We start from the raw sequence: 13,075 nt of genomic DNA on the forward strand, positions 1-13,075 counted from the left end.
TAACCGTTCTTTTAATTTTAAAATACTGCTGGTATAAATAAAATTTAAAGAAAAATGTGTTTTTCTAAACTTATTTGGAAAATAATGCCTGAAAATTAGTGTGGGACTTGATCGACTAAGTTGACCACAGTTTCTAGGGTTTCATGATTTTCAAATTCACACTCTTCATAATCTCACCCCAATTCCTTCTTTTCTTCTTGTTTTGTCGGTTGGTTTTCTTCCGTTTTTAGGTTCTATATGGGCATTTTGATCGTTTTTCTTGGGTTTCGAACAACATTGAGGCCTCTTTCATATGATGGGGTCAGTTCCCGTAAAACTCCAAATCCAATTCCATGACAGGATACATGGTGGAAGTCGAAATGAGTGTCAGCAATGATGAAGGAAACGACATCGTTGGGGAATAGAAGAAGGGAAAGGGAGAATCCTCTGACCACACTAGGCTACCGATGAGAGGAAGGAAGTGGTTGAGAGAGAGAGAGCGCGCTTCAGAAACTGTCTGGGATAGTCGGTCTCTTGAAATCCTACCCTAATTTTCAGGCATTATTTTTCAAATAAGTTTCGAAAACCACATTTTTCTTTAAATTTTATTTATATCAACATTATTTTAAAAATACGTTTAAAAAGAAAACATTATTTTAAAAAAATCCCAAAGTTTTCTGATATATAATATATTTTATTTCTAAAAATTAGGGGGCAAACTAGATGAAAAGTACAGCTATTTTATATATGTATACAGATGCATATCATAATAAAATAAAGAAATAAATACATTTCTAATTTATAAAGTTCCATAAATTTCAAAATCTCACAATTTAAACCTTGAAGTCTTTGAAATAATTCAAAATATACAATTAATAGCCAACAAACAACAGTGACTATTTATTTTAAACCATTCGAGAAACTTCTGAATTTGAGCTCCAATAAGATGAGATATTTATCACTAAAGTGAAACCATCAGTACTCCAATACATAATTTGATTTACTTTTCTTCAGCCATACTCACACCTATTGAATAAGATTAATTTTCTTCACAAATATTCTACAATAATTTTCTAAGATAAACTGTGTTTGCTGTCTACATCTGACCTGATTCAGATTGCTTGCTCAAGTCCCTCAGCAGCTTTTCGGCATCCATGCGCTCGATAATACGGCGAGCTTCTTCTTCTGTTGCTGGAACGACGTTGCGAAGTCTGAACCCATTTCGGTTTGCTTTTGCCTCAGGGCGCACGGTAAAAGTGAAGTAGAATGTGTTTGAAACCTGCATTTGGCAAGTAAATCACAGATTCACAACCAATTAGCAAGTTAACAAGTTGCTAGAGATTGATTGCCAATGATTAACATAAACTACTAACATTAGAAACACATTTGACTTCATTTTTTATCGTAAATTTCCATTTTTGACAAAAGCAATTGTGAGGGTGGGGGAATTTTAAAACCTCCGTCGAATCGAATACTTTACGCTCTCTAGTTCTTTCCAGTTTGAATAATAGGCTATGAACATAATTGGATTTAAAAGTTTAAATAATATTTCATCGGAGACTTTTATACTTATTCAAATGTAGTCTTTATATTACTAAACCCAGTCTGATAACCATTTTGTTTTTTATTTTTTGCAACTGAAAATTTAAGTATGTGTTTTTGCTGTGTTATCTACTCTTTTTAAAAGATTTTTAAAATCTAAACAAAATTTTAAGAACTACAAATAGTAGTATAAATAAATAAATAAAAAAAAACTCTAAAGCCCTAAACCCATAGATTTATAGTATAGCCATACGCATACACGGGAACTTTACCTCGCTAGACCTAATCTCAGGCCTCGTAACATGGGCAACAACTTCAACATTGATCAATGGCTGATCTGGATTTTCGACTTCCGTGTAAAGAACGCATGATTTGAAGCGTAGAAAGTCTCCAACGTCCACCTGCACATTGGAACAGCCTACATTTATGCAATTGGAATATCTATTTCCTTTCCAATGGAAAAGGCAAAGATTACACCAAGGAAGTAACCATATTCCTATGTTAGAGTAGAAAAGAGAAGTGCACTCACAGGTTTTAAGAAATCAACATGATCAACTTCTAGAAAGTAAGGCACCATTCCAGCAAATACATAAGCTGTTGAGAAAGCCAATTCGAATGCCCGTTGCATCAGAAACCCCCCGAAAATCCGACCATGTATATTTCTTTGTTGTGGTTGACAAATCAATGAGTTCTCAAGGCCAGTATCCCTGAGAAGAATGCTGTCTCTGTCTGCCAAGGCTGGCATGTCACAGAAGATTCTTCCCTCTGCTAACAAGGCATCAAGTCTATTTATGTCCCCATTTTCTAACTCCCACATATCACCTCTGTTCTTCCTTTTCCTTAATTTACTTCTGGCTTCCGCTCCCTCGTAAAGTAATTTTTCTTCCTCAGTTTCTGGCAAAAGCCTGTTAACCAAAGCAGCTTTCCCAGTCTGGGAGTCACGAGCCACAAATATGAAGTTCGCTGTCAGAGCCACTGCATCTGAGGTGTTTGAGCATTCTGCAAAAAGAACAAAAAGTTTGATTTATGATAAGAAACACCATTACTCAACAATTTAGCAGTCAATAGCTAGGTGATTGGACCCAGAAACCAGGCAAAAGGATGTCCAACGCAAAATCTGCGTGAATTCTTGTCAAAACATAAAAAATTTCCTTAATCCATTTAACGTTCTGCACAAGTTTCATTTTAGCAGAAAAAAGAGATTCTCAAAATCTACCATGGTGATAAAATAACCTTTTGTTGCTCTTTGGAAGAAGGTTTTTTTACAATTTTCTTGTTTAAGAGTAGTTAAGAGTCTCCAGTTTCGCTTGGTTTTAGAAGCGGTTGCGGACATTCAAGATTGTTTGACAATAGTAGTCAGTAGTCAGTAGTATAGACATCTTTCAGAAAGATCAAGTCATAGATGTGGGAACCTGAAGAAAATGAAAATGCTTTATTATGGTAGATTATGGAAAAGTCTACAATAAAGTCGGTTGCCTTATCCCTTTGTCTGCTAGGCTGTCTTCACCCAGTTGGCTTTCTGAATGAAACTTCTGATCTGTTTCTCATAAAATAATAAAATAATAAAATAAATATCATGAAATAACAATGGAAATACAGGTCCGAATGGAGTTGGATTTTTGGATGCATTCTTCTATACATAGATATGCTGGAGTGTGATGGAGAAATGAACCTGATTCAGGCTGGTAATGTAATAGAGACAGAATAAGATTTTAGGAGTCGTACTCAAGGGAAAAAAAAAAGATTTTAGGAAGACAGATGGCTCGACTGCTGCCTTTTATGTCAGTTATTCTCCTTGCATCAGTAGGGGCAACGGAAAGACTCTTCAAGAATGCAGGGATGGAGTTTGAATGTCTGATAGAGAGCAGTCACAACAACAGAACTCCCCATGAGGCTAGAAGGTTTCAAATTTTAATCAAAATTCCAATCGTAAGTATTGGAGTTGAATCATGTAAATCAGCAGCACTCCAACTAATGCCACTATTAGCAAGCTGGAAGGACATCAAATTAAGTTGATTTGGACAGGAAAAGTCCCAACAGAATTGTATCTTACCAAAGTGAAAACACCCAAGATGCTGGGTGGGCAACTCTAGACCATTTGTTTAGTCATTGCAATTTTGTTAGAAGAAGCTGCAATTCTCTTTCACAAGTTTGGTTTAGCTTGGTGCTGTCTAATAGATACAAATCTTCTGCTTCCTGAAGTTTTATCAAGTTGGTGACTCTATGGAAAAGCTAGAGTTGTATGGAGAAATGTCCCAATAACCCTTCTTTGGTCTCTTTGAATTGAGAATTTGAGAGCATCATTAAAATTTTTAAGGATAATACAAGGAGTTCTTTAACTTTTTGGACAACACCAACACTAACCCATCGCACTAAACCATCACTAACCCATAGCACCAGGATCAAGTTCTAACGAATAAATTCAAGAAAAACTTTTCTCAACTCTCTTGACCTTTCTACCAAAATACCTCCATACAAACTCAAAGAGTCTTCTTCTATAAGCCTCTCTTACTCTCTCTGTTGCTCCCTTACTCTCTCTCATCTGAATTCTTCTGCTTCCATGCTTATAAACCTAGGATTTTTGTTCCCATCTTTCTTTCCATGTGGTTATTGTATTTTTTTGTCTATAGGAAACAAAGTTCAATAATCATAATGAGTTGGTCTAGAGGTAAGAAGATAAGTTGTAAATCTCAATGTCTATTATACATAGATCCAAGTCTTTGTGGTCATCTTCTCCGGATATTAGTATCCTACAAATGATATTGACACCCAAAATTATTAATAGGAAAATAAAGAAATAGAGTTCAATAAGTTTGTCGATGGGGAGAGGTATTTAATTCTAATATAATTGATCTAGGTTCTATTGTCCTGAAATATAAAAAATTGCAGTAATCATCGTTACATTAACGATAAAATACGTTTAAGAAAAAAGTAAGTTCCATAATTTTAATTTAAAATTTTGGAAGACAGTGGATGTCAAAAGCATACTTCATATTTAAAACTTTTGATGTCAAAAGATGAATGAAAAACACAGAAGAAACCCCAAATATACTAAGATCCAAGTGTTACAATTTCCGAAGATTTGTTCACTTTGCCATTCTTTTAGCGTTTTTATTTTTTATAAGAGACAGAAATATCAACAAAATGGCCATTCTTTTAGTGTTTCAATCATACTCTCAAAGTTTACAGTACATTATTGTTAGACAGAGGCCAAATTGAGGCAGAGAATTTTCATAATGGAATTCGCCCAAGAACCCAGTGAAAATTTGAAGTTCATTTCTAAAAAAAAATCAGAGAGAGAGAGAAAGAAGAGATTTTGGAACTTCAATTTTATAACAGATAGAATGGTCGTCGCATTGATTCACCACTTCATTAAACTATATTCCTAACTCCTAAGGGCCATACCTTCTGTAGACTGGATCATGTCTAACTGAACCTCAATTGATGATCGTCCAACCCATATGACTGAACCAACTATTTTCAGATCAGCATCAACACTAATTGACTTCTTCAAAACAATCCTGTCGACAGATGCAGTTACCACCAAAAGTGGCCGTGTAGTGCTATCAACATCAGAACAGTGCTGTCAAAGAGGAAACAAAACAAAATCTTAAGAAGGAAGAGAATCTGATAAATTCATAAGATGCAGAAACCCTTTACCAATTCATATTCAGCTAACTTTGAACTTAAACTCTTCGAAGTTAAAAACTAAAAAAGAAATGCAAAATTCAAACTAAAGAAGAAACGCTTAAGCTACTTTTATTCTTTAATTTCTATTAAATGTGAGAAATCATAACGGAAGAGAGCTTGAGAGATTATAAAGAAGTTCAAATCCTCTTCAAATCGTCGCGGAAATAAAGATTACAAAATGGGAAAAACAGCAGAATTAGCGCTAGTAAAGAGCTAGGGTTAGGAAATTGCATTTAAAAAGCCGCTATCAATTTGAAAAGGATGAAACGAAGGGGAGGCGGCATACTCTGACGGAGATGGTGCCAGCCAAGGCATCAAGATCTTCAAGCAGCTTTCCGATTCTGACCTCGTTCCATGGATCTCGATACTGCTCCCTGAGAATGAAATCAGAAGAGAATTTGTAGATAACGATGGTCCGACTCTGGGAGGGCGTCTTGGTGAGCAGTTCGCTCTGCGGCGGCGCGTCTTTGGGGGGATCGAGCAGCCTTTCGAAGATGCTGGACCTGGCTTCCCAAAGAGCGGTCGTCACCGGCGAATGGTGCATACCCGGCCAGAGGCTGATGGGTTTCCGCGACGAAGCGGGATTGCCGGAGCCATCGACGGCGTCGGCGGCCGGCGGCGGCAGAGGAATGGTGGAGAAAACGGAAATGGTCTTGGAAGGAGAAGAACTGAAATCCATGGCTGATTTCTTGTGGGCTACAACAACAGCTGCTCCAACATTCGAGGGCAACGCAGAGTTCAGAGATCGAAGAATTTGGACTTTCCTTCCCCACAGGAACAGGCTGCCAGGTCCCATCTGTAAACTAATTTATGAAGTTCTTTAGATCTTTTGGAATCTACCTTTTACCTCAAATAATTGAGGTATTATTGTTACTAATTATTATTTTTTAGTTAAACTTGCAGTAAATCGAATCATCCATCTTTGGTATGATAATGTCATTGTTGGAGGTAAAAAACAATTTTTCTACGTGTAGAATGGAGGAAGGTCGGAAGGTAAGATCCTAACTGTGAGAACCATCTCTAGAGAAGTCAACCTTCCATACTTAATCACAAATAATTTAAAGATATTCTCCTGCATTGAAGATATGATCCAAGACAGACCATAGGCATTCGACAAACTCGATCTTTGGCACGACACCAATAACCGCTTGTCAGATCCATATTCTATAAATATGGGGTCTCATTTCTACATCACGTATCACATTCTATCTCGGATCCCATATTAAGGTCGAGTTTAAACTGACTTGAACCTCTCAGAGTGTTTATCTCTCTTGTGCAAGTATTTCTTTGTCAAAGACACTCAAGCTCTCCAATTGTCATATATTGACCAAGTTTGACCTTAATGGCGTGTTTGAAAAAATAATTGGATTATTAACTTGTAGATACAAATCTTTGAGTATAGCTCAAACATCATCGCAAAGATTTTCGTTCAATCTCTCACTCTATCATTGTAAAAAACAAAACAAAAGTATACATAAAACCAACATAGTTCGATCATCGAAATTGAACGTTCCATCATCACTTATAGTTGTTGAAATAAAAACTATAGACGAAAGAATGGGTGAAACTGAATTTTGAATCTTAAAAGAGTTTTAGTATCCCATTTATGGCTTGGTACAAATCATGTGCTATCGAGAAAATCATAGTGGTTTGTGTTTGGTATTTGGTTTTCTTGAGCCTCTTTAATTCGGTTGTGACTCGCTTATGTTAATGTAACTTTTTTAAGCTCATTCGATTGTGTTATAAGACGATTTGTCTAGCAGCTTTCTAATCTTACCTAGATTAATTAAGCAATGATTTATTTGAGTTAGGTACTTCTCGTCCCATCTAAATCAGGTTACCAAGTAGTTACGACCATGTACGCTTCACACTAAATATTTTTATAGCTCCTCGATAGAAAATATTTAGATTAGATTGTGAGCTATCTGAATAGTTTGAAGTAACAATCCACGTCAATAATTACTTTTCTATTTTTAAAAAATCTCGCTCATACCATACCATTACGAATGTAGTTTTTTTTTGGTCAACTAACATCTTTAATAATCTAATATTTCATTGCTACAATACCAGTGAAACAAAAACATATTTAAATAATATGAATTTTGAATTGATATAAAATTATTTGAAGCAGTTGAATAATTTCAATTACTTCTTGTGTGTACTAAAATTTCCATTTTACCCGTTAACCGAATTTGATCATTTCCACTTTAGATCTAGATCGACGATTTTGCCCATCAATTATTTAATAATTTGATGTCACATTTTCTAATTTTCCAGCTTGGGTTGAGATTCCAACTTTGGCCATTTGTTTGGAGGATATATATATATATTTTTTGATCATTTGAATTATACATGTTTATGCAAAAATGTGCACAACGGTGTGTTCTTGATTGTAGCTCAAACTCGGCTTCCAGGCCGTCCTGGACACTTGGGCGGACCTGCACGAAAAGGTGAGCACTCCGACGATCAAGTCAGTAGAGGTCGGAGTCCAAGTTTAGTTCGAAGCCAGAGATCCCCGTACCTGATCGTGGAGTGAAGTCCTCTACTTATGGGTGGTAGTCCCGCTAATCTCGCGACGGTTACGTTCGGTAATCTCGGGACCGTCGGTTACACCCGGTAATCCCGGGACCGACGGTTACGCCCGATAATCACGCCGTAGACAGCCGCTCACATCGGCCCCTACCAAGCTCCCCGGTAGGTCGGACCTGGGCCAGGTTCACCTCGGCCCTCATACTTAGCATTTGTCGGCGTTGGTGGCGGCCATCTCGGCCATCCGAGCTGGAGATGACTCATGAGCCATCTTGGAGCACCAATAGGGGTCCTCCACGTGTCCAGGGTATTCCCTTCCCCAAACATTGGCCCCCTCTCTGTCTGGTCCGATCTCGACCTGGCAGAGAAGTTCATTCGACTTGCTTGGGACACGTGGCGACTTCCTATCCGTGGGAAAATACAACCGTCGCGGAAGATTTATCGTCGAAATATTCAAATATTCCGACGCTTCGGGTCTTCAGAGAGGATCCTAGCCGCTCGTTGATTACACGTGTACGGTGGGGAAATTCTTCCGACGGGCTATAAATGCCCCCAATCCTTCAGATCATACCTTACGTTCCTTGAATTCTTGGAGTTCGATCTGAAGGCAGCTCGAACCCTTGGTAGGTCGGTCTCTTCCCTCTCTCTTTCGAACATAACTGCCATGTCGTCCTCTATTAGCAGCAACCTAGGATCCGATTTAGCTCGTAGGTTAGAGTCCGAGCTCGAGGAGATAGAAAACTTTAGAATCTCCGATGACGGGGAGGATAGTGACGCCTCCACTTCAGGTCAGGGTTTGGAATACCCTTCTAGGATACCTGAGCACTACCTCAGATCCCTTCGTAGGGGGTTCGCTATCCCTGAGAACATCCTCCTCAGGCTTCCGGAGGAGGGGGAGAGAGCTGACAATCCTCCAGAGGGATGGGTCACTCTCTACTTCAAAATGTTTGAGTACAGCCTCAGACTTCCCATTCACCCTTTTGTCCAAGAATTTCTCTTCCGGACTGGGTTAGCTCCGGCTCAAGTGGCCCCCAATGGGTGGGGTGTCATTTTCGCTTTGGCCATCCTCTTTTGGCTACGAGCTCGGGATAGTGAGGAGGCCGAGCTGTTGGACGTAGATCAGCTCCTCGCGTGCTTCGAGGCGAAAATGATAGCTAAGAAGCCTGGTCGGTTCTATATGTGCGCAAGGAAAGGCGCAGGCGGTATAGTTAAGGGGCCGACCTCCATCAAGGGATGGGTGAGGAAGTGGTTCTACGCTTCCAGGGAATGGCTCGCGAAGGACGAGTCAGGTCGTTCCTTCTTTGACGTCCCCACTAGGTTTGGGAACCTAGGTACGGAGTAGTTCTTACTTTTCGTAATTTTCTTCTGTCATTCAGGTCTAACTCGGATTTTGTCTTCGTGCAGTTTCAATCCGACCAGTCCCCGAGCTTACGCAAGCCTCCTTCGATACGCTGAAATACTACAAGGAGCGCTTTCCGAGGGGTAGGAAGGTCGGAACCCTGGTGACTGACGAACTGCTGCTTGAGTCCGGGCTGCTAGATTACAACCCTGCAGTTCGTCTCATTGAATCCTCAAGGCCGAACTCTGAACTTGGTATGCCGAGCTTGCTTCCCCCTTTTTTCCTCTAACCTTGCGCTGACCCTTGTTTTTATTTCGCAGCCATGGTTTGCGGATTTGCAAGCGGCGTGAAGCGCAAGTCTAAGGGCCGAGCCCATGCTCTTGAGCCCGCCCAGAGTTCGAAACCTGCCACCCCTGCCGTGGCAGGGCCTGCCTCGGAAGATCCAGCCCCGGTGATCGAGCTGGAGTCTTCTGGGGGTCCCTCGAGGGAGAAGCGCCCCAGGGATCAGACCGAGGCGGTGGACGCCCCGCCTTTGGGCGAGGAGGCGAGGGAGGAAGCCCCTCTGAAGCGAAGAAGGAAGAAAAAGAAGGCGATCTCCCCCTCGGAGGTCGGGGCTTGCAGGGTCTTGCCTGCAAGTTTCGCAGATCGGGTGGACGATCCTGCGGCCAGGATGGGCGGGACGTCCGACGTGACGGCACGGTTCAGAATTGAGCCGTCAAGTTCCGGGGTGAGGGACCAGGTGTCCCGCATCTCAGCTGCAAGTTTGGACCGCTGCCTAAGGAGGGCGTCCAAATTTGTGAGCGACCCTGGGTCCGTTATGCAGAGGACCATCGACTACGCCGCCGAGGTAAAACTAGTACCCCATTTTTGCTTGATTTCGCCCAACTGGTAGTCCGATCTAACTTTTTCCTTGTACCATTTCTTAGGCGTTCGTGGCTTCCATTCAATCGGCTCTGGCTGTCAAGGCCGAGCTGGATGGAAGGGAAGTTCTGGCAGCAAGGGAGAAAGAGGAGTTCTCCGCTGCCTTGGAGGCTGCTTCCTCCACCATGAAGGATGAGCTGCTGAAGGCTCACTCTGAGGTGGAGGCTTTGAAGGCCGAGGTGGAGTCCCAGGCCGAGCTGCTGAAGAAGGAAGAGGACAGGCGCAAGACCCAACTCTGAGCTGCCCACGCTATTACCAGGGGCTTGGAGAGGGAGAAGTTCCAGCTCCTGAAGGAGAAAGACGACATGCTCCAGGCGCTTGAAGCGAAGGATAAGGAGCTGGAGCATGCGACTGCCGAGCTGGAGACGGCGAAAGAGCGCCTCAGCAATGGAGTCCTACTGGAGGAATCGTTTAGGCAACATCCTGACTTCGATGGATTTGCCAAAGATTTTTCCGACGCGGGCTTCAAGTTCCTCATGAAGGGCATTGCTTCCGACATGCCCGACCTTCAGATCGATCTCAGCGGTCTGAAAAGGAGGTATGCCGAGAAGTGGGCGTCTGGTCCTGGCGGCACCCCTGGCCCCCAAGCGTTGGTGGATCAGTATGTCAGAGATCTGGACTCCGACTACTCCGATCCCGAAAAGGACCAGGTCGGCCCCACTCAAGAGGGCGCTCCTCAAGCGGGCTCTTAGGCGACCACCCTTCACGAGGCTTTTCGCTAATCTTCCTCCCTTTTCTTTGGTCTTGTAAGCGTCAGGGCAGAGCTGCAAGGTCTATAAGCCTTGGCTCTGCTCTTCATTCAATAAAGAGACTCCCTTTTGCTTCTACTTTGTTGTTGGCAACCTCTTTTCTTTGCTTTTCCTTTGAACTGCAGCTAATGTCACCTCGCACCTCTTACTTTTGAGGTCGCGCCTTTAATTAAAATAATTTGAAAGTTTGAATTTGAATCTCTGTCTAGCATTCAATGCATTGCACCAACTCTGGATTTTTAACATTTCACACCTTAACTTAAAAAAGGTAAAGGCTAAAATCCTAAGTCCGTAGCTACTCTTCAGTCCGTAGCTATTCTTCATATCATTCCCCGTACCCCCAAGTTCGGAGGCTTGATCATTTTGAACTTTTCACATCGCCCCTTTGCCTTGAAGGTTTGAATTTTAAGTTCGTCAGTGGCTTTGGCATCGCACCTCGTACCCTTAGGCTTCGAGGGTTGAATTTGAACCAACTGCTGGAATGCGATCGCGTGGGAGTCCGTGGCCCCCATTTAATTTCTGGTCGAACTCGGAAGCATGAAATTAAATCATCACATTTATTCCGATCATAATTCTTTGGAACAGTCTTTACAGATGCATTGAAAATCCTTTTGTCATTTCAAGGATAATAACGCTTCAGGTGCTCCGCGTTCCACGGGTGCGCGAGGACGTCTCCTTTCAGATCGGCCAATATGTACGTCCCAGGTCGGACTATGCCCTTGATCTCAAACGGGCCCTCCCAGGCCGGATCAAGGGCACCCACATGCGTTTGGACCCTCCTTAAGACCAGATGTCCGACCTGAAAGGCCCGAGGTCGAACGCGGGCATTGTAATGTCTGGCCATTCTGCCCTGATTATCCGCCAGGCGTAGCTGGGCCATTGCTCTTCTTTCTTCCAACAAGTCGAGGTTGAGGAGCAACCCATCCTCATTCGTCGTAGGCTCGTAATGCTCTACTCTGTCAGATGGCATGCCGATCTCAACTGGGACTACAGCTTCGGAGCCGAAGGCCAGGGAGAACGGGGTCTCACCCGTCGACTCTCGTTGGGTGGTCCGGTACGACCATAGAACCTCTGGTAGCTCCTCGGCCCACTTGCCTTTCTTGGAGTCCAGTCTAAGTTTGATGTCGCGCTTGATGATCTTGTTGACTGCCTCCACCTGCCCATTTGCTTACGGATGTGCGGGGGACGAGCTGAGATGACTTATGCCAAGTTTGCTGCAAAAGTCTTTGAACTTGGCATTGTCAAACTGCTTCTCATTGTCTGTCACTATGGCCTGCGGTATACCAAAGCGACATATGATATTCGTCCATACGAAGGACGTGACCCTGGATTCCGTTATGTGGGAGAGCGCCTCGGCCTCGGCCCACTTGGTGAAGTAATCCACAGCAACCACAGCGAACTTGGTCTGGCCCTTGCCCAAAGGGAAAGGACCAATGATATTTACCCCCCACCGCGCGAATGGCCATGGGGCCGAGATGGGGGTGAGCAGCTCGGGAGGTTGGTGGATTATGGTTCCGTAGCGTTGGCAATTGTCGCAAGTTCTAACGAACTTCTTGGCGTCCTGGCTGAGGGTCGGCCAATAGTATCCTTGCCGGATCACTTTGGCTGACAGCGACCGGGCGCCTGAGTGATTGCCGCACACTTCTTCGTGGATCTCTCTGAGGACGTACAGGCCCTCTTCAGGGGTTAGGCATTTCAATAGAGGCAGGGAAAAGCCACGTCGGTACAATGCCCCATCTCGGACCACGAACCGAGCTGCCCGCCTTGCCAACTTTTTGCGCTCCTTGGGATCTTGTGGTGAATTGCCCCTAATGAAGTCTGTGATCGGGTCCATCCATGAGGATTCTGGAGCGCCGATCTCCATCAGATCTGGCTCTAAGATCGAGGGATTATCTAGGATCTCGACGGGGACGACCTGGCGAGGTCGGTCTCGTACGCCGATGCTAACTTGGCCAAGGCGTCAGCATTAGAATTTCTGCTCGCGGAATCCTGCTTACCTCGTAAGTTCGAAACTGGGCGAGGTATGATCTGACCTTGCCCAAATACTTCTCCATTCGGGTGTCTTTGGCTTGGTATTCGTCCTTGATCTGGCTCACAACCAGCTGGGAGTCACTGAAGACCTTAACACAAGAGGCCCCCAATGCTCGAGCGATTCGCAGGCCGGCAATAAATGCTTCATACTCAGCCTCGTTGTTAGAAGTCCGGAAGCTGAACCGCAAGGCATACTCAAATCGCTCACCCCTGGTCCGAGCAAGAGGACCCCGGCTCCGCACCCCTTCTCATTGGAGGATCCGTCGACATAGACTGTCCAAGGTAGGTCGGACTC

The 13,075-nt window shown here is 43.3% G+C and overlaps 1 protein-coding gene across 1 annotated transcript; it reads right to left on the reverse strand.

The window, feature by feature from the left end:
- Nucleotides 1–909: 909 nt before the first annotated feature.
- LOC111013446 (acyl-coenzyme A thioesterase 2, chloroplastic) lies at nucleotides 910–6,010 on the reverse strand. The gene is given in 6 exon segments (XM_022287893.2): nucleotides 910–1,120; nucleotides 1,123–1,258; nucleotides 1,794–1,922; nucleotides 2,051–2,520; nucleotides 4,927–5,104; nucleotides 5,498–6,010. Coding segments are annotated over 6 exon segments (1,452 nt in total). The 5' UTR covers nucleotides 6,008–6,010; the 3' UTR covers nucleotides 910–1,091.
- Between the last annotated feature and the right edge of the window lie 7,065 nt (nucleotides 6,011–13,075).

The sequence above is a fragment of the Momordica charantia genome (assembly GCF_013281855.1).
Source record: "Momordica charantia cultivar OHB3-1 chromosome 9 unlocalized genomic scaffold, Mcharantia_2.0 BLBB01000009.1, whole genome shotgun sequence".
Taxonomy (NCBI): domain Eukaryota; kingdom Viridiplantae; phylum Streptophyta; class Magnoliopsida; order Cucurbitales; family Cucurbitaceae; genus Momordica; species Momordica charantia.